Below are 23,493 nucleotides of genomic sequence, written 5' to 3' on the forward strand. Positions count from 1 at the left end.
AAGTATCACCTTAGATTTTCAGCTTTTCTCATGAGAATATTTTCATAGGAAATTTGGTCAAAAACATTTCCAAAAACATGTGAAAGTTATTTTTTAAAAATCAATCAAACATTTTCAACTTAAAATTCCTCAGAAACTAAAAATTTTGTTTGTATTAACTCGAAATAAAAAAGTAAGAGGAGAGGGTGTTGCAGGTAAAAAAAAGAAAGAAAGAAAGTAGGAGGAACATGAGTGCTTTCACTGCTTTGTATCAAAGGGATCCTAAGGACCTTCGTGGATGATACGGAGTGTTGACCGTTGACTGGGTCAGTATGGATTGTGATTTGTGAAGGGTGGTGAATCAATTGTTTTGCCTTTGGAATTTCGTTATCAATAGTGAATTTGAGTTAATTATTTGTTTGGGATTGTTGCGATAGATTCCAGTTTCCACAAAATAATCCGGTGCTTAATTGATTACTTGAAGTGTTTGGTAAAGTTTTTTTCTTTTTAGGGTTAGTGTTTGGTAAGTTTTTTTTTTTTTTGTTGATATTGAAGTTTTGGGAGCTACCATATAATCCTATATGACTTTATTGGCAAATAATATTTATCAAATAAATTGAAATTAAAATAGATACAATGTCATGAAAATGGATATGTTTTAAACTTGAAAGTACCGTATAATATATATATAATATATATATATATATATATATTATATACTGAGAAATAGAAATAAGAATGAACTTCACTTTAGGAACTATATTTTTTAGAAGATGATGTTATGTCGCTTCCTAAGAGCAACCTATCAATCTCACCGTAGGGATTTACTAGAAACCATAACAATTAATATTTAATCAATTGTCGAGATTCAAAGAATCAATTAAAATATAATATTTGTTTACAAAATAGTAAATAAAAGAATTTTAAATTCTTTTCTTAGAATCTATTAGAAATATATCTATGTATTTATTTATATATAGATACAAATAGGTATACATAATGTAAATACCCTAAATTAATATTATACTATATTAGATTAGATATTAAATTTATGTTTGTATTTTTTTGTATTTAAAAATATTCATTGAATCCGGTTAATTGAAATTATTCTCACGTTTGTATTTGTTGCAAAAAAAGCTTTTTAAATTGTCCGTAAAAATAGATTGTGCTAATGAAAAAAACTTTCAATGTTGTACAATATTCCTTTTTTTTCTTCCATAAAGTGTTCTGAATATATATATTTTTACATAGATGTGTGTTTTTCAGAACTGTCATATAATTAGTATAGTTTTTGATTGTTATATAATTCAATGTAAAAGACATTTTTATCACTAAACAAAATTGACTAGACAACAACAAAAAAAATGGTGGCCTAAAACGAAAAAACCATGGCCTAAACTTTAGACAATGGTTTTTCAGGTGTGATATAAGTGGGCGTTGCCAATTTTAATAGGTAACGATTTTTTCACTTTTGTCCACAAAACCTCAAAAACCGTTGCCTAAGATCTCACAATAAACAACAATTTTATATCCCACTTTTTCTGCATTTTTTTAATAAGTGTTGCCTATTTATCTTCCATTAACCATGTATTTTTTTTTTATCTATCTTAGTTCCCATTTTTTTTACTATTTCAAGTAAAACATTGAACATTATACTCCTTTTTCTAAAGTTTTTCAAACATCGATATTATTTATTGTAATAAAAATACTAAACTAGTTAAAAAACAACTAATGTTTTTTGAGAAAAAAATATATTTACTTTTTATTAACAGAATAATTAATAATAGAACATTCTATTTTAATTAATTTTATGTTTACTTTTTATTAACCAAATCCCTTCGTAAAATAAAAATAAAAAAATAAGAAACAAAATTGATTAAAATCAGATTTTTTTATTATATGAAATATACACATCAATATTCATGGATTAAACCTTTTATTCCATTTCGAGTTCCTATGTTAATAGGAGTGAGATTTCTACTTTTTCACACAGCAACCAAAAATCTTCTTCTAATATTAACACTATCACTTCACTTATGCTATTTACATGATACACTTGTGTTTTAAATCTTTTTTTCTTTTGTTGAAAATATCTTTTTCACATAAACATAGTTTCATTGCAAAATTATACAACAAAATTATGTTATGTTACATCTCCTTTTATACAACAAAAATATTATTCTATTATGTATTTTGTCAACGGAATAATGTTTCCATTGTATAAATTTTTTTCTTTTTTTATTATGGATGTTTAGAATCAAACCAAATCGAGTGTCAAATCGAAAATGATCAAAAAATTAAAAATCAAAGGTCATTGGTTTCATTTAGTCTTTTTTTAATTCTTCAAATTGTGCGATTCGCTTCAATTCGCTTCAATTTGCAGCTTAGGCTTAACACACAAGAATCAAATCAAATCAAACTACACTATGAACACTCTTGAAAACTATTATTACAATTAATATTTTTATTGTTGAATATCTACTTTCTAAGTTGTCATGATTAAAAGTAAGTATTATGAATCTTGTTTTATTGGGTTTTTTGAAGTTCGGTCAATGGAATTTGGAAGTATGTATTATGTACTGTTTTTACTTTTAAATTTAATAGTTTATTATTTAAGTTGAAAAATTATTATTCAAATATTATTCAATTTGAAAATAATTATTATTTTACTCTAAATTTAACCGTTAAAATTTTTGGTATCTATCTATATTGTTGAATGTTGACCTAGTTATTATTCAAGTCTTGAGCATTTTTTAATTTCCATACTTACTAGGTTTTCAAACCACAAAAACTGAACTGTAAAAAAATAATTTGGTTTGGATTGGATTTCATAAATACTTTAAAGCAAATTAAATTGAACTTTTAATTTTTTTTATTTGATTTAGACTAATTTTAAGTTAAAATTGCATTAAACCGCACACTGAACATTCATTTTTACAAAACGAAATTGTATTTTTTTTATCTATTTTTTAAAATTTTCTTAATTAATTATAAATGCGAGTTACCATTCTTAATAGTATTCATTATCATTTTTAATTAAAATTGAATTAATTAGTTATAAGTTAATTTTTTTAAATGTCATCATTAATTTTAATTTAAATAAAAAATAATTTATATCACAATTAATTTGATTACTGTTAAAAAAAGTAATTTGTGTCATCATTAATATAATTTGTATCATAATTAATTCAAATAAAAAAGATAATATTTATCATCATTAATATTTAAATTAATTACGCTGTTTTTCGTAAAAAAAAACTAAATGAAAATATTTTTTCATTATCTAAAAGGAATGAAAAAAAAATACATAACGAAGGTGGATCAAATAATCAATAGAATCACCTTACCATTTTTTTATTTTTGGTTGCACTCGCATTTTACACAACTAAATCATATTTTTGGGAATGAGAATAATTGTTCCGTGAATTGTTTGGTAAAATTAAGGCTTGGGTATTATTGTTTACTTTGGGTGAGGGTGGGGTTGGCTTTGTTTAGTCACATGTATTTTCCGATTTCCAATTCCAATTTTCTATTCTTACTAGTTTAGTTTCCGGTGTAACTGACGTATTAAATTTATATTTTATAATTTATAAAGTAACTTTTTTTTTATATTATTTCGAATTTGAATATATTATTATTTATTTATTTAAATTTTAACGTATGTTATTATGTCAATATATATATATATATATATATATATATATATATACACGTTACAAAAATTGTTATTATAAAAGAGTTGTTCTAGGTAGTATTTTACACTTGTATGTTTTAAAATAGAATAAATAGGTTTTTTTATTTTTTTTTTTAAATAGGCTTAAGTTGGTCTTTCATTTGCTCCATAAAAGTTTAAAATTAAGAAAAAAATTTATTTTAAATGGGACCAAATTAAATTTTAAAAAAATAAGGAACTTAATTGAAACTTTTTTTTAAAAAAGACCTAATTGAAATATTTTTAAAAATTAAAAAATCTAATTAAATATTTTAATAATAAGAAGACCAAATTAAACTTAAAAATAAATTAGAAGAATAAAATAATAATTAAATATTTTTTTAATTAGAATGCAGTGAAAATAAAAATTTGATGGCAAAGTGAATTGAATTTATTAGGTCAATCCATCTAATTCATATAGCCTAATATGCCAACTTGGCATATCAATGTGAAGGTGTTGGTTAGTTGGATAGAGTCACTTAATTCATTCTTAATTTATTTTTTTATTTGTAAGATTTGAAATTAGTGTCAGAGATGTACAACCACTTATCTTATTTAATTAATTGATTTAGATCTTTCATGACTTACCTTAATTTAATATATATATATATATATATATATATATATATATATATATAAAATGAATAATATGTATTTGCAATTATGCTTATAAAATAAAATTAGTGACGTGTTAAAAGAAATGGTTAATAACATGCTTTGTTTATTCTTTATTACTCACGTTTACTTGTACTTGATTAAAATATATTGTTTTTAGAACATATATATATATATATATATATATATATATATATATATATATATATATATATAAAATGGACTCAAAATAAAGCAAAAAACATATGCATGGCTCGTGTATTGGAATGGAAAGAAAGAATGTACATGCTTGAATCTAGCCACCCATTTCTCTGGGCCATTTCTTCATTCCAAATCCACGTCCTTTCCTTTCACATTTCCCTCAAACTCCACCATTTGCCAATGTCTCAAACTCATCGCCAACTATCCCCTTCCTCCTTCTCTTTCTTCCTCCACCACCTTCACCGTTCTTCACTATTATTCCATGCATGGCATGTTCTTCACCAAAGCTTGCTTGATCCACTCTCCTCCTCCATATCACTCAAATGAGGAACTGTGCATCATGGCTCCCTCTTCTTTTCACGTTGATCCCTCTCCTCGCGTCGCGGATTCGATGCGCCGACAACAACTTTGCACCCTCCTTTTACTCCGAAGAAATCTACAAGGAGCTTCAAAACCTCGCTTCCCTGTTAAACAAGGACATTAAAGCAGGTTTAGGTTTCTGCATCAAGGATGTGTGAGTCAGTCTGTTTTCTATATCATTTCCTTATCCTTGTTATTGACTCTACGTAATAACCATGCATGCATGCTATGCAAACAAATGAAATTAATGTCAGATTAATTAACATAAATCCCATAGATGTGTTTAGGATGTGAGTTCAAATTATAACATGAGAGGGGGATGAGTCTGGGGGTAGGGACTAGTTTCTTACAATGTGGTGAACCAGTGTTCGAGTTTTCATTGCAGAGAGAGATGCTTACATTAAGTGCCTGACCATGCTTTGAACGAGATTGTTTCCGAAGAAACTAGTTTCTTATAATGTGGTGTTTATGTTTAGTATCTGATCATGCTTCGAACGAGATTGCTTCATGCGGAACTAGTTTTCCACAACGTGCTGAACCAAATGTTGGAATCGCCACTAGAAGAAGGTTGCTTTGAAAGGAGATTTCTATCTGTAGGAAAAAAATATTATAACATGAAACACCTATGCTATGTTAATGTTTCAAAAGTTAGCATTGGTAATTGTAAATACTGTGTATCCTAACCCTATTATTATAGCGCAGTTCAAAAACTTTAAGTAGAAAATAGAATTGTTGTATGCATATTAGGAGTATCTAACATGAGATAGCACAAATGTTGTGTTGTAGCGTTTGTACTTCAGTGTTGACAGTACTGTTGGCATTTCAGGAATAAAGATTGGGAGGAAGCATTTGATTTTAAAGGAAGGTTGGATTTCGTGGATTCTTGTGTTAAAAAAAAAGGTATGAGCTCCCATGTTCGCCTTGTAGTGTAAATTGAAGTCAACTCTCTCAAAAGCTCAAACTGTTAGGGAAAGGCTTACAAATGATTATATATATATCTAGCGTGTTTCTTCATGCAAAAGTGCATTGGGCTTGAAGCATGGAAAATGCTTAATTCTACCCTACCTTGTGCTGAATTTCAAGTTTTATATTTAGATGAGTGGAGGCAACAAGGACCAAACTCATGACCATACTTGGACATGGAAGCTCTAAAACTTTGCTAATAACCAACTCTCCCAATAAAAGCCTAAGTTTTTAGGTGAAGAAGGCTTATGAATAATTTTATACGTAACATTATATCATTTACACCAAGATTATGATTACTCAAGATTGGAGGATTTCTAGTAGATTTTTTTCGCCTTGGAACATGACAACGATGTAAGAATAAGTTTGTCCATTAGGATTATAGATAACTCAAAAAAAATGTACAATTTTTCACTTGAAACTCACATAAACAAAAACGAATCCATTGTGTATAAACTTATCATATTGGTTTTTTTAGCATTTTCGGTCTCCTTATGATACAAGGAAACTACAATTCTCATAAATGTGTGTTGCATGAGATAGTGCCACAAACTAGTCCTTTCATCAAAACTTCTTGGTAATGATTGTCATTCACTATATCCAGTGCCAAAGACATACTTTTGTGTAATTGAGCCATTTGAATTTGTAGGATAAGGAACTCTATGGCATATACTGAAATTTGCTTTGTTCTTTTTCTTGTCACGTATTTTTATACAAGGTCCTAGATATAATGAGATTTGATTGACAGGGGATTTCAGAGATAGAATATGTACCGCGGCTGAAGTAAGGTACTATTTCCATGGTTTCTTGGAACAAGCGGCATCATCCACTAATTACGTAAAACCTAACAAGAATTGCAATTTGACCTCATGGGTTTCTGGTTGTGAACCTGGATGGAGTTGTAGTTCTGGCAAAAATGTTGACTTAAAAAAGGATGTAAAGGAGATTCCTTTTAGAACAAGTAACTGTCAGCCTTGTTGTGAAGGGTTTTTCTGCCCTCAAGGATTGACTTGCATGATACGTAAGTATGTGATACCTTTTCAAATTTTACCATTAATTGGTAATTTAGGATGAAATTGTGCTAATTATTGAGACAACCATCTTTTTGTTGTTGAAGCATCCATCAAATACTCTTCTTGTATATGGATCTCTGCTATTATCTGTGTCTTTGTTATAAGCTGTCATTTTTTCCAAGCTTGAATGCATAATATAAGATACAAGGAAATTGACCCTTCATTATATCACAGATACAAGATAAGAAATATGTATACCTCCGACAATTCCGTTATACCAGGCAGGATACACATAATATTTGTTAACAAAACATAATATATCTTGAAAATTATGTCTATGAAAAAGGCAACCATTGAGATCAAAGAGAAATAAATTACAAATAACACATTTGTTGCAATTCTTGGGATTTTGAAGTTTGAACTAGAATAATTTATGAAAATGGTTCCAAAGTCGTTTAAATTACATTATCATAAACTATAAAGATGGTTCCAAGATTGTTTAAATTACTTGGTTGTAAATATGGGCACACAAGTGCTAGGTGAGATGCAACAAAAACTAGAATCAGAAGCAATTTCATGAACTTGGGGTTGGGATTAATCTAACTCAGATACGAAAGCATTCAAAAAAGGACCGGTTCCGTATATGCCAAGTCAGTCAAAAAGAAAAATTATCCTGAATTTCTAGTTTTAGGACTGCAAGTTAGAGTTTCTTCAAAACATACTGAATGTCAGTATTGTGCTAAAATGAACTATGGGGCAAATTTTATCACAAGGGTTAGGGTCATGATTAGAGTATGAAACCTGAATTATATTTAGCATCCATGTTGATGTATATGGTTGTGAGTTTTTTTTATAAATAGCACCCCCTAAATGATCCCCTAAATGATTAGAGTATGAAACCTGAATTATATTTAGCATCCATGTTGATGTATATGGTTGTGAGTTTTTTTTATAAATAGCACCCCCTAAATGATTTAATTAATGTGTAAATAATTTTTGTTATCTAGCTAGATGAAGAATATTAGTGTATAATGCATACACGAACATGCATATTCTTTTCTTCAAGTTTGTTTTTGTTAGTCATGGTGCTAACTTCCATATCATGCAAAAACCAACTTTTCTTTTGTTTGAAATTTAGAATTATCTCTTATGGATAAAATCAGCTGCTTAACCATCTTATTTTTTAACTTTTCTGATTTTTCTCTGTGAAGCTTGCCCGCTAGGTTCTTATTGTCCACTTGCAAAACTGAACAATTCAACCGGAATATGTGACCCGTAAGCTCTACTCTTGATATTAATTTTTCTCCATATTGTTTTCTAAGCTTCATCACTAAAAATAAATTTGCAGATATAGTTACCAGATACCTCAGGGAGATACAAATCATACTTGTGGCAGTGCTGATATTTGGTCTGGTGTGATGAACAATAGTGACATCTTTTGTTCTCCAGGATCCTACTGCCCAACTACAACACGCAAAGTTTCTTGTGATAGTGGGTATTGATTTATCCTATACCTTATTTTGCGATGTTTAAATTATCTAAATTTCCTTTTTAGCAATATAATGTCCTCTAAATAAAACTTCATTATTACATGCTACTACTTTTCATGTCCATTACAACCAGCCTTGTACTAACTATTGAGCATTCACACTCATTAGTTTTTTCCCAATTTCAGATATTATTGCAGGATGGGTTCTACTCACCAAAATCGTAAGTTTTCTTTTTTTCTTTTTTGTATATATCATAAGTATAATTTATTTGGTTAATTTATTCCACCGTTATATGTGTTTGGAAATCCAGTGCAACATGAAAAACCACATCCACGGGAAGTAATGGTCTATTTGGATACAAGACTAGAAGTGAGTAGAAAAACTCTCAAAAGCACTTCTCACTTGTATCCAGACAGGTCCAAAAATGAAGTAGCTTTCACGTATTTTACTCTTTATGGAGAGAGAGAGTGTCGATCAGTGTGTCAAAGTTGGTTCCTAAAATAGAGGGACAAGTAAATTGTGGGATTCAAGTGGGGTGGTGAATTGGATGACTGCTTTGGGTGTTATAAGACTTATGATGTTGTGTGGAATTGAATGCTGCATAGTAAAAAGCCAACAAAAGAATAAATTTAATGTTGCATAAATGAGAATGTTGTGTTGGTTTAGTGGAAAAACCAAATAAGATAGGATTAGGAATAAATGCATTGGAGAGAACATTGGGGTATCACTTATTATAGAAAAGATGGTATAAGCTAGGCTTAATAAGTGTTTTTGAGATATATGGAGAAGACCTGAAGAAGCCTTGGTAACGAGGGTAGATTACTTGGAGGATAGAATAATTGCTAGGGGTCAAAGGAGATCAAGAGAAGCTTGGCAAAACGATTAAGAAGAAAGGTTAATAGTGTCTCTATATAAATGTTTCTCCATGTGGCAGCAAACCTCACCTAGTGAGACAAGGCTTGGTTGTTGATATGTTTTATCCTTAATTTCTTTTAAATGTATTTATACTCTTCTAAAATCATGCTTTAATTAGAAAATTGTGATTTAACTTACTATTTTTAACCAACCTCTTTGGAGGCTCTCCTTTGTCTTTCTCAGTAAGTACGAAAATGCTTTAAGAATAAGCAAAAATTAAGAATCTTTTTTAAGTCCCTATCAATCATTGTTAATGTTAGAGACTCAGAAGTCCCGAAAGAAGTGTATTTTAGAAGGAAGTTGGGAGTATTGTTGCAACAGATTGTAATAGATTGGTGTAGATATATACAGGATGTTACAGTTAGAGGGGAATTACAAACTAAAAAAGAAGATATCATATTTTAACTTTTTTCCATAGTGGGGTGAATACATTATAACAAAGTTGATATGATAAACTGGACCAGATCCTGAAGGTTATCTATCAGTAATTGGATTTAACTTTTGTCGCATTTCCATGCTTTATTTTGTTTGAGAATGGAGGGTACTAAATCAGAATCTTAGTCTAAATTGTTCATTTTTGCAGCATGTTCCAAGTTGAGTACCTGTAATCCAAACACAGCAAACCAAAATATGCATGCTTATGGCGCTTTGCTTATTGTAAGTAGAATCTAATATGGTATTGGATAAGGTCATGCTTTGCTTCCCTTCTATTTCATTTTTCTTTATTAGTTATGCAGTATGGAAAACTTTCATTCAACTTTCTTTTGAATGCATAGCTGTTATGGTTTATTTTACATACACATTATTAAACATTAGATCAACCTAAAAATGTTCCAAAGTTTACTTGCTCTTTTTTTAGCATGTGCAATAACATGAAATATTGTCAAATATTTTCCAAGAATTTCTTCTCCCTATGTCTAGTTTATCATATTTGATACTATTTTCCCTTGTAGGTTGCATTGAGTACTCTCCTGATCTTCATTTATAATTGTTCTGATCAAGTTCTAGTTACTCGAGAAAGGAGAAAGGCTAAATCCAGGGAATCTGCTGCTAGACAAGTAAGAGAAACTGTACAAGCCCGAGAAAGGTGGAAAATAGCAAAAGATGTTGCTAAGAAAGGTAGAGGGGGATTGCAAGAGCAATTGTCTCGTACTTTTTCTCGCAAAAAATCGTTAAAGCAACCAGATCATTCTAGCCAAGCTAAACGTGGTACGGGCGATACATTTTTGCCACCAATGCCTCCAAATTCTTCAGGCATGTATGAGCAGCCATCAGCAGGTTCAAAGGCACAAAACAAGGAACCTACCAACCTTACTAAAATGTTGAATTCCTTCGAGGATGACCCGCATAGCAACGAAGGATTCAATCTACAAATTGGAGATAAAAATATTAAGAAGCAGATGCCAAAGGGCAAGAATTTACACACACAAAGCCAAATTTTAAGGTATGCTTATGGTCAGATAGAGAAGGAGAAAGCTCAACAAGAGAAGAACAAGGACTTGACTTTCTCCGGAGTTATTTCAATGGCGACTGAAGGCGATGTTCGAACAAGGCCTGTGATTGAGGTAGCTTTTAAAGATTTAACTCTTACTTTGAAAGGTAAAAGGAAACATATAATGAGATGTGTGTCTGGTAAACTCATGCCGGGTCGAGTTTCCGCTGTGATGGGTCCCTCTGGAGCTGGCAAAACTACATTTCTTTCTGCCTTGGCAGGGAAGACAAGAGGATGCACTATGACAGGCTCAATTCTAATCAACGGAAAGCCTGAATCCATTCATTGTTATCAGAAAATTATTGGTTATGTGCCACAAGATGATATTGTGCATGGAAACTTGACAGTGGAGGAAAATCTTCGTTTCAGTGCAAGATGCAGGTATCTATGTGATTTGCCTCGGAGAACTTACTCTGTGCCTGTCTTTTTTTCATATGCTTGAAATGTGTGAACTTTGTTTGTTATTACCTCTAGTTCATTGCACTTGATTCAAAGGTTAATTAATTAGGACAATTTATTTTGTATACTCAGCAGTTATATATGATGCATTCCTAATCTCATGTTTATGTTAATCTTTGACAATTTGCTTCGTATAATTTAAGGTTAATTTAAATAATTATTTTTTGTTAACGATTTATGAAAAGGTACTAGAAATATAACTCTGTTTTATCTATATTAACTTATTAAGTAACAATGCAACTCTTTTCATACTATCCATATGGAATATATTTAGAAGATATAGAAGGAGAGATATTTAGTGCAAGAAAAAAAAATAATGCAAAACTTTGGGGTGTGTTCCTCTCAAATCTTTTCCTCACCAGATACTTCCTCATTTCTACTACTCCTTTCTCAGCTATATGTTCACCCTAATAATTGAATCCCTTGCTTCCCTCACTTTTACCTCAAAATTTTTGGTACGTTCCATTCCATGACCATGTATATGCTCCATATTTCCTACTCTACCCTCTCCTTTCATAGACCTTAATAGTTAATAGTGACCAAAAAAATTGAAGCTGTAGGAGGTTTATGTAACATTTAAAATAACTAACAAAAAATGTTATTTGTATAAATTTGTCCAAAATGGATTTATGTAATTTACTCTTGAAATTTGGTTTCCAGTGTCTGACAAAGTAACTTTTTCCACAAAACCAAATTACACAGTTTCGTTGATAACAATTTTAAAAGGGTAAGCTGATAGAGGGCAATACTTCAGAGTTCAGAGGGTGTATGTATTTTACCCTCTTATTTAAATATGAAGGATTCATTAAATTAGTTCACCTCTCCCATGTTAACATCAATCTTGTTTTCGTATTCTACTGGTTATGCTAGGACTTATCTTTCTAAAAACTTGGAATACATAGTAATAATAATCACTAGTAAAAGGAGCCAATAGAGATTTAGAATTTATTTCTAATCATGCATTTCAATACTTCTTACATTTTTACGTAGGTGCTAACTTTTAAAATGAACTATGAAGATCTTTGAATGACGAAATATTTGCAAATAGAAAAGGATGGATAAAAGGAACTGGTTCAATTGCACCAACTACATAACTATCTTCCTGATTATATAGTGAACTCATGCACTGAATGTCTCATACAAAATAAGAGCATTAACCTATTCTTTTGTATATTATTTATTGTGGTCTTCTAATTGCTAATTCCATTTTAATGGTTGTTTCTTATTACCGAAGACTATCTGCGGATATGCCAAAACCAGATAAGGTTCTGATTGTTGAAAGAGTAATTGAGTCCTTAGGACTCCAGGCAGTGAGGGATTCCCTTGTTGGGACAGTAGAGAAGAGAGGTATATCTGGAGGGCAACGAAAGCGTGTAAATGTAGGGATGGAGATGGTTATGGAGCCTTCATTATTAATCTTAGATGAGCCTACAACTGGCCTAGACAGTGCATCTTCCACTTTACTACTTAAAGCACTTCGTCGCGAAGCACTTGAAGGGGTAAATATTTGCATGGTACTTCACCAACCAAGGTAAGTAACAACATGCTTGAATTAACGTATTCTAGAAAATAAAATTTGCTTATTGAGTAATCAGTCAACATATATATAGTTCATATCTTATTTTGATTTTGTTGTATTGCAGCTATACTTTGTTCAGAATGTTTGATGATATAATCTTTCTAGCCAAAGGTGGCCTTACTGCATATCATGGCCCTGTTAAGAAAGTAGAAGAATACTTTGCCAGCATTGGCATCACCGTACCGGATCGCGTGAATCCTCCAGACCATTTTATCGACATTTTGGAAGGTTTAGTGAAACCAAATGGAAATGTGACCCATCAACAACTTCCTGTAAGATGGATGCTACATAATAGTTACCCAGTACCACCAGATATGCTTCATTTTGCTGATCAAATTGCTGCCTCCTCCTCCTCCTCCTCCACCTCAAATGTAAATGATGCAATAAAGGGTGCAGATGAAGCTGTTGATCAATCCTTTGCTAATGAGTTTTGGGAGGATATGAAGAGTAATGTTCAGATGCAAAGAGATCATATAGAGGCAACCTTCTTAAAGACTAAGGACTTATCAAATCGAAGAGCTCCCGGTGTATCTCGACAATATAGATATTACCTTGGGCGGTATGAATTATGAAATATTTGGATTTAATTTAGGAGGAGTACAACTAACACACCTTTTATTATTAGTTGAAATTCATTGAAAACTATCAAATCATGAGAGAGAGTCATTTAATAAGACGTCAGATTCATAATTTTTTATAATTTTTAATAAATTTTAATCAATGAAAAAAAATATATTTAAAAATGTGTTGTTATACAAATGCCCTTATAGAGATAGCTAACTAACAAGGCTAGATTTCTAGTTTATTTTAATCAAGTTTATCAATACTTTGTCTAATAAGAAATAAACTGTAGATAGAGTTAAGTAACTACCTATGTATCTTAACATACATATGCATAAGATATAATGTAGAGTGTTCAGCATGAAACTTGAAATTTTAGTTAATCTGTCTGTTTAAAATTAAATTTCATAGTATATTTTGAACAAATTGAGTTGTTTATACTTTTTGTATTCCAATGAATTATATACTTTTTGGATTATTACGTGGGTTAATTATTAACTATCTTCATTATGTTCAGGATTTGTAAGCAGACACTACGGGAAGGAAAATCACAAGCAGTTGATTACCTTCTCTTATTAGTTGCTGGTGCTATATTAGGAACTCTTACTAAAGTAAATGATGAAACATTTGGGTCCCTTGGATATACCTATACCGTTATTGCTGTCTGTAAGTTTCAAAACTCCCGGCTATATTTAATTCTCATTTTTTCTTCTAATAATGAACCTGTCTTTTTCTTTCTTGGGTTAATTAATCTAATCATAAATTACTATTGATATGATTTTAAAAATAATTATTATAAAAATTAATAATCTTATCCTATTAAGTTATTAGTAATTGGGTAACGATATAAAATTATTTTACATGTCTAACTTATTTTTTAACCAAAGTTATATCAAACTTTATTTCTTATTTCTTATAAAGAAGACAAAATTTTGATTTGTTTTTTTCACTAAATTTTCATTTAAGCTAAGCTTTATGTGTGTCTTCCCTCATACGTATTGCACATTTGCAGCTTTACTTTGCAAGATTGCAGCACTCAGAGCATTTTCTCTGGATAAATTACAATACTGGAGGGAGAGTGCATCAGGAATTAGCAGTCTGGCTCATTTCTTGGCCAAAGATACAATTGAACTTTTCAATATAATCATCAAACCTGTAGTTTATTTGTCCATGTTCTATTTTTTTAGCAATCCAAGGTCAAGCTTCGGAAGTAATTACGCGGTTTTGGTCTGCCTTGTGTACTGTGTATCTGGCATGGCTTATGCAATAGCAATTTATTTTGAGCCTGCTCCAGCACAACTGGTATGGATCATATAAATATGAGGCGTAAAAATGATCCTAGATATCACAATTTTATGCATCCCAGTAAAAATATGCTTAAATATGTTAAAAATCTTTCATAAATGACCGAATTGTTCTAAATCTCAAATAAATTTTTTCATTATTTTGAATCTCTAATATATTGAAACTTTTGTTGAGTCTCTAAATCAATTAAATCATATATATCATCTTACAAATTGATCTTATAAATATCGTCAACATTGTGATGTTATCACGTCATCACAAAATTGACGATAGAGACTCAAAATAAAATTTTTAATATATTAATGACTAAAATTAATAAAATAATTTATTAGGAATTCAAAATAAAATTTGATCATTGATTAAGAACTCTAAACATATTTAAGTTAGAAAAATATTTCTATTTTTAATTCATTAACCAATTTCTATTTTTAATTCATTAACCAATGTAGAAATGACACCAGATTATCATTTGCCCACATTTTCAAATTGCTGATAATTAATAACTGCACATTTGACTTTCTCTTTGTGGGTCTTTTCTTATCACTTGTAGTGGTCAGTGCTTCTCCCAGTTGTTATGACTCTCATTGCAAACCAGACAAGAGATACTGTCTTTATGAAGATCCTTGTAAAGTTGTGCTATCCAAATTGGGCTTTGGAGGCCTTTATCATTGCAAATGCTGAAAGGTCTGTTTTAATAATTAGTGATTTTATAATCCATTTGCTTATGGGGAGTGTTGAATTTTTGAGTGAATGCATTCATGCTCGTACATATGAAAACAAATGTAGACATGTATGCACTCATGCACATTTTTTAATGCGTAATTGTATAAACTTCAACTCTAGGTTAGGAACAAAATTAGTTTGCAAATGAAAAAAAATGTATAATCAAATAACTGGATTATGATATAAATATAATATTCAAATGATGTTGTGTTAGATGCGTGTGAAGTCAATTAATGACATTTAAAGATTAAGATAACTGATATACCTATTGTTCTCCCTGTGTTATCTATTAAGCCATGTCTTAGAAGTTTTAATTAAGATGGTACAAAATTCATTAAGGTGAGATCTTAATAATCAAATGTTCTTTGTTAGAGACTTTGAGTTTATGGATGCAATGGGTTATAGAAAAACTTGAAAACACATGCTCATTTTAGGACATAAAATTGTAGTTTCAATTGCCTTATAATCTTGCCACAAATATAACTCTTTTAATATGCTATTTTTCTTTAGGTTTACTGGAGTGTGGCTGATAACTCGGTGTAGTTCACTAATGAATAGTGGCTATAATGTCAGCGACTGGCCTCTTTGTCTGGTTGCCCTCATTTTTTACGGTATAATTGCTCGAGTTGTGGCCTTCTTTTGTTTAGTGATCACTCAAAAGAAGTGATTTGGGGTATGATTGTAATCCTAATGCACAAATTAAAGATTTTAAGATGTCGTTGCTTGTGTGTTGTAGCAATTAGGGATAGTTTCCAGTTTTTGAAATATTTGGACTTTTAATTAGTTTGTGCAAAAATGTATAATAGCAAAAGATATAGTGTCTTGAGTTCTTTAAATTTTAATCCAACCACTCCTTGGAATCTTCTGGTTAATTTGCTTCTCACTGTAGGTAACAATAGGAACTTTTTTCTCATTTGCATATTTAACTCAAGAGCATATATGATATATCCATTTTATGTGAGACCCACGTTAAGATATACATATGTACTGTGGGTCTCTGAAAAGTTTGGCTTTAATGTGCTAGGCAATTAACAGTAACACGTGTGTCATGGACTCATGGCCAGTTTTATTAAATATGTCTAATCGCATATCAAGTAAAGATTACTCGTAGTGTTACAATGCTAAGACTAATATTAATATGCTTTTTAAAGAAATTTATAAAAAGAAAGTGAAGTTTTCAAAGTGTAAGCGCTGATTTTACTTTTGTGTTAGGTGATAAGAAAAAAAATCTTATCTTATATGGCTTAAAACATAATGAATGTATTGAGAATCACATATTCCCTGTTATGTTATAAATTTGAGTATTTATTTTAAAATGAGACAAATTTTAACAGTTACTTTTTTATGAGAATTTAACCGAAATGTATAGTGTAATATATATACATACATATATATATATATATATATATATATATATATTATTACTTATATTTTTCAATAATGGATTATTCTATAATTGAAAATTATTTTAAAAGTTACTTAATGTGATTTTTAATTATTTTTTGTTGAATGTGATTGATTTTTAATTAATGGACAACATAAATTTTTTTAAGCTTAAAATGTTTTTAGTTCTTATAAAATTAATAAGTTTTTATTTTAGTACTTTAAACAAAAAATATTTGATTTTTATTCCTTGAAAAGTTAAAAGTTTGTTTTTGGTCTTATACTATATGACCATTGTTAATTTTTTAACTTTAACAATTTAATATTTAATAAATATTTTAATACTAGAAAATAATTATTAAAAAAATGTGTTCAACATGTAGTATGCTATAGTGGGATTTATATATTTTTAATTCTTAGGTAATGTGATGTAATTTGTGGTAGTAAAAAAAAACACAAAATGTAGATTATGAATTTGTAGATTGTGACAATTTTTTTAATTACCACCACAAAATACTCTACACCTTGCTTTTCAAAATCAATTTCCGCCATCACCATCCTGTCTTCTTCCTCAAAGATGACCTCTCCTGTGGTCCCTCTACCTCCTCCTATGAGCAAATCCTAGATCTCTGAACGTCTTGGACGTTAACCCAGAATTTGGTCCCTAAAAGTGTCACACTATTTATCTTCGGTCCCTATAAATGAATGTTTTGTACAATGTATTTTTGTATAATTTAGTCTCTGATTTCTTACTTTTTAGTTTTTCTATCAATGCAGAGACTAAAAACTTAGCACTAAATTATATTTTTTTTTACCATTGAATCAATAATTTTTATTATTTTCTTATAAATCAATAATCTTTATTATTTTCTTATGTTGTTAACAAAATCACAAATAGAACAATTTTAGAAAAATGAAATGAATTATTTCATAAATTAAAATTAATTATTCATTAGTTAATCATTGTAAGTTAATTTATAGAAGCTTTTTCATATAATTTCTCTAAAAAATGAAAGAATATGTATAATTAGTTAATGAGAAATTAATTTTAATTTATGTAAAAACTCATTTGATTTTTTTCTTCTTGTAGAAGTGTTTCTAGAAAAATTTAACCAAACAAAATACTAAACCTTGAATTAGTTTAATTGGTCAAGAAAAATATATGGTGAACAAATTAAAGACTCTCCTAATTTTTTTATCGATAAATATTAGTTGATAATTATTAATTTTTTGTTAGTTGAAAATTAAACTCACAATCTTTTTTCTCCCTTTTTTTACCACTAAATCAACTTTATAAGATAAAATTTGGGTATAATATGGTAAATACACTAAATCAACTTTATAAGATAAAATTTGGATATAATATGGTAAATATATTGATGTTGTTTTCCAATTTAAATTTAAAGTTTATCTTGATAACTTATATAATAAAAGTCAATGTTAAAGGTCAATACATATTATTAAAGTATAACTTTAATTTTAATTAAATAATAACATAAAAATTATATACTTTGAGTCTTATGATTTTATGTATACTACCAAGATAAATGGAAAAGTTTCAATTAAAAATCATTACATATTTACATTCTTATTTAGCCAGATATTTATATTATTTCAAAATTTAAAGAGTTTTGAAATTTGATTATGTATGTGTAATTTTATTTTTTTTATCAATCGTCCCTAACGAAGGACATATATACAAATTATATTAAGTATATATGGCATATGTGCGTGGGTGGACAAATATGATCATAGATATATAACGTAATTAAACATACAATTATGTATGTTATATCTATATGACATTTTTTTTTTTGCTGAATTATATCTATATGACATATTGCCAAGGTATTGATTTCCTATTACGTACATATGTCCAAATATATATCTATAATTATGTGAGAATATATGTTATCATTCATGAGGGAGCCTTTGATTTAATAACTATATATAATATATTCTTAATAAACCCTTCTAATTAACAAGAATAAGTGAATTCTAGTCCTTACCATCAATTGTTTAAATATATTCAAATGATGTAGAAATAGCTTAATAATTAAAAATTCTGTTCTTCAGTCAAAAAAATAATTAAAACTTCTGTTATGTAAAAAACTAGAGTAAAAAAGAAAATATTATTTACAATATTACAATGTTTTAAATAATATTAGCAAAATAAAAACACTTTAAAAATATAAAAATAATTAGGTGGTTGAACTTTAAAAAACCTCATTTTCTAAGACGATTATTTAAAAAATTATTTTAAAAAGTAAAACAGTTCCTCACAAAACTGTTTTAGAATCTCTAAATTTTTTAATTTTAAAAAAAGATATTTTATCTCTAAGGTACAATTATCTACTAGTTTTTATCTCTAAGTTATGTATTATCTTTAACATTATCTATAAGATGATAATTATTTGCAAGGGTTATAACAGCTCCTATGAACAAGGACCCACAACTCCACTTTACTTCTATAAATACCCAATTTAATCGAACCCTCAACACATCCCACTCACATTAGCACACGTTTGTGCATACGCTCTTATATTTTTTCTCTTATTCTCTGAGGTAAACCCATTTGCACAGGGGTTGATGATGGATCTTCAAAGATTTTTCTTTCTATTTTTTTTACTTGTATGAAATTTAGAAAATAGAATGGATAAGGAGGATGAAGAAGGTGGTTGGAAGAATCACTTCTTCAGAATTAGTGTCACACACAAGGTGGTGTTCCTTAATAAACCAATTTCTTGAATCACTCAAGTAACTAAAGAGATTCACTCTCACACTTTAGAAGGTGATTAAAACTCAATTCAAGGTCTATTTTTTTTATTAGAAAATATGCAGCCTATAAATAAGAATGACATCAAGTTGATTACACAAGTGAGAAGATGAAATGATCACCAATAACAACAATTAATGGTGTCATTAAACCTAATTAAAACTATAATTAATAACAACAATTGATGGTGTCATTATACCTAATTAAAACTATAATTAAGACACAAAAACATATAAAAAATTGTGCAACTCCTTGGTCAGCCAAGAGGGAGCCACAATCCTAGAGTTTTCACCTTATTAAACCTTAATTTCTTTAAATTAAAACAAGCTCATAGGTGGTACAAATCTAAAGAGAATTGACAGTCACTTTAACACAAGTTTGGGCCTTTATTTCAACTAACAAAATGCTAATAAAACCACTCAACAAAAGTGGCACCCTCTACTCTTCTTACAACATGGTGCAATTGACAATCTGAAGCTTCTCAACTTGTTACGTGGGCCTAAATTCAAATAGCATGGTTAACACTCGTTGAAGAGCTTCCTTGGCCTTCTTTGTTCTAGTCTTTGTCATAGGTCCTCCAAGTCCTTCTAAAGGTTTCTTGCCCTTATTCCTTGCCTTTTCCTCATCACTCTTTCCCTCTTCAAAAGGATTTGTCCTCAAATCGGCTTCTCTATCTACATAAAAAAGAGTTAAGTCAGACATATTAAACGTAGTACTCACATTATACTCATCGGGCAATTCAATCTTGTACACATTGTCATTTATCCTTTCAAGTACTTGAAATGGATCATCCCCTCTTGGTTGAAGCTTGGATTTTCTTTGCTCTGGAAACCTCTCCTTTCTCATGTGAACTCAAACCCAATCTCTGGGTTGTAAAACAATCTTTTTGCGCCCCTTGTTTGCTTGTTTAGCATAACTCTCATTCCTTTTTTCAATTTGGGCCTTGACTCTTTCATGGAACTTTTTCACATAGTCAGCTTTGGCTTGTCCTTCCTTATGCTTAAAAACTAAAATATTAGGCATTGGCAACAAATCAAGAGGAGTTAGTGGTTGAAACCATAAACAATCTCAAAAGGAGAATAACTAATGGTGCTATGCACAACCCTATTATAAGCAAATTCAATGTGAGGTAAGCAAACTTCCCAATTTTTAAGATTCTTTTTCAAAACGGTCCTTAGCAAGGTACCCAAAGTCCTATTCACGACCTTCGTTTGTCCATCCGTTTGAGGGTGACAAGTAGTAGAAAATAGTAGCTTAGTACCCAACTTCCCCCATAAGGTCCTCCAAAAATGGCTTAGGAACTTGGAGTCCCTATCACTAACAATGCTTCTTGGTAATCCATGGAGTTTCACCACTTCTTTAAAGAACAAATCCGCCACATGATTAGCATAATCAAATTTCCTACAAGGCATAAAATGAGCCATTATAGAAAACCTATCAACAACATCAAATATGGAATCCTTACCATTACTTGTTCTAGGCAATCCTAAAATAAAGTCCAATGATAAATCAATCCATGGAGAATCCGAAATTGGTAAAGGAGTATACAAACCATGAAGCATTACCTTTGACTTGGCCTTTTTGCAAACAATACAACGCACACAAAATTTCTGCACATCTTTCTTCATGTTAGGCCAATAAAAAGACTCTTTCAATGTATCTAAGGTCTTTTGGACCCCAAAATGCCCCATCAACCTACCTTTATGGGCTTCACACATAAGCAAGTTTCTAGTAGAACACTTGGGCACATATAATTTATTTTCTTTGAAAAGGTAGCCCTCATATCTATAAAAACCATCTTTAGAAAACTTTTCACAATTTTTGAAGATTTCACCTAAGGTGTTATCTCCTTCATACATTTCATTCAAGCAATCAAATCCAATCATTTTTGTTTCAAGCATAGAAAGCAAAAAGTGCCTCCTTGACAAGGCATCCGCAACAATATTTCCTTTCCCTTTTTATGTTTAATAACATAAGGAAATAGCTCAAGAAATTTCACCCATTTGGCATGCCTTTTGTTTAGCTTACCTTGTTCCTTTAAGTATTTTAGGGACTTATGGTCACTATGGATCATAAACTCCTTGGGGTAAAGATAGTGTTGCCATGTTTTCAACGCTCTCACTAACGCATATAACTCCTTATCATAAGTAGAATAGTTAAGGGTAGGACCACTTAATTTTTCACTAAAATAAGCAATTGGATGACCTTCTTGTAACAATACAGCCTCAATCCCAACATTTGAAGCATCACATTCAATTTCAAAAGATTTTGAAAAATCTGGCAAAGCAAGTATAGGGGCATTGATTAACTTTTGCTTAAGAGCATTGAAAGCTTCCTCTTGTTTCTCTCCCCCATTTGAAAACAAAATTTTTCTTAATTACCTCATTCAAAGGTGCTGCCAAGGTACTAAAATCCTTCACAAATCGCCTATAAAAACTTGCTAGGCCATGCAAACTTCTCACCTCGGTCACACTTTTAGGCGTAGGCCACTCTTGGATAGCCTTGACCTTTTCTTCATCAACTTGAATCCCTTTGGAACTCACTACAAAACCAAGAAACACAACATGGTCTTTGCAAAAAATGAATTTTTCAAGGTTAGCATACAATTGTTCCTTCCTAAGCACACACAACACTGATTTTAAGTGTGCAACATGCAAATCAAGGGTTGTGCTGATGAGAATCCTGAAATTGGTCAAATACAGGCTAAAGGCCCAAGTGGAGAAGGACAAAACCCCCAAGTGGAGAAGGATGAAGGCCCAGAGGCAGAGACATTATCAAGACTATTAATTGTTGCTGAAGGTCCATAATAAATATGTTCTATTTTTTTATTTATAATTTTGTTGGCCCAAACTATTTTGAAGGTCCATGTCTATTTTTATCTTTTTGTTCAGATACACTATAAGTATTAGTTTTTGTTTTCAATAAAGAGACTTTTGGCATTTGATAAAATTTGGTGAGAGTTTCTCTTTGGGTTCCTTGTTGAACCAATCTCAGACTTATTAAGGTAATTCTTGTGGTGTCTACCCTGACTTATCTTCCTTCACCGAAGTGGCGTCATCCGAATCCTCGTTGCCTGTACCAAGCGTGTAGAAGCAAAGCTTCATGGTGAATCAAAGGTGATTCAAAGGTGTTTTGATGATAACAACGATGATAACAAAAGATGATGACAAGGGTGATGACAAAAAGCTCAAAGATCAATAAAAGAACAACTCAAGTGAATCAAAGATCAATCAAAGAACAACTCAAGTAAATCAAGAAGAATTCAAGACTCAAGAAGAAAGTTTAGAGTCAAGAATCAAGATTCAAGGTTCAAGATCTCAAGAATCAAGATTCAAGGTTCAAGATCTCAAGAATCAAGATCAAGATTCAAAACTCAAGATTCAAGAATCAAGAGAAGGCTCAATCAAGATAAGTATGAAAAGTTTTTCTCAAAAATTGAATAGCACATGATTTTTCTCAAAACATGTTTACCAAAGAGTTTTTACTCTCTGGTAATCGATTACCAGATTGTTGTAATCGATTACCAGTAGCAAAATTATTTTGAAAAAGTTTTCAAATTGAATTTACAATATTCCAATTAATTTCAAAAAGCTGTAATCGATTACAATGTTTTGGTAATCGATTACTAGTGCCTTTGAACATTGAAATTCAAATTCAAATGTGAAGAGTCATATCCTTTCACATAAAAGCCTTGTGTAATCGATTACACTGATTTGGTAATCGATTACCAGTGATTGTTTCTGAATAAATCAAAAGATGTAACTCTTCAAAAGGTTTTTGACTTTTTCAAATTGGTTTTAAGTTTTTCTAAAAGTTATAACTCTTCTCAATGGTCTTCTTGACCAGACATGAAGAGTCTATAAAAGAAAGGCTTTGTTTTGCATTTTCATTCATTCATTCAATACTTTTACACTTATTTCATACAATCCTTTACAAGCCTTGAATCTCTTTAAACTTCTTCTTCTTC

The 23,493-nt window shown here is 30.2% G+C and overlaps 1 protein-coding gene across 2 annotated transcripts; it reads left to right on the plus strand.

Moving 5' to 3' along the window:
* Positions 1–4,728: 4,728 nt before the first annotated feature.
* On the plus strand, positions 4,729–16,053 carry LOC114369650 (putative white-brown complex homolog protein 30). 2 transcript variants are annotated; one of them, XM_028326885.1, is made up of 15 exons: positions 4,729–5,021; positions 5,694–5,767; positions 6,579–6,851; positions 8,055–8,118; positions 8,192–8,338; positions 8,519–8,553; positions 9,832–9,905; positions 10,202–10,454; positions 10,524–11,121; positions 12,434–12,730; positions 12,843–13,337; positions 13,857–14,005; positions 14,352–14,641; positions 15,195–15,328; positions 15,878–16,053. In XM_028326885.1, the coding sequence occupies exons 1-15, from the start codon at positions 4,831–4,833 to the stop codon at positions 16,032–16,034; spliced, it is 3,231 nt and encodes a 1,076-aa protein (XP_028182686.1). In that variant the 5' UTR covers positions 4,729–4,830; the 3' UTR covers positions 16,035–16,053. The 2 variants fall into 2 exon arrangements, with proteins under 2 accessions (XP_028182686.1, XP_028182685.1); XM_028326884.1 differs by having other exon boundaries at positions 10,202–11,121.
* Positions 16,054–23,493: the final 7,440 nt, after the last annotated feature.

This window comes from Glycine soja, chromosome 10 (genome assembly GCF_004193775.1).
Source record: "Glycine soja cultivar W05 chromosome 10, ASM419377v2, whole genome shotgun sequence".
In the NCBI taxonomy this organism is placed as follows: Eukaryota; Viridiplantae; Streptophyta; class Magnoliopsida; order Fabales; family Fabaceae; genus Glycine; species Glycine soja.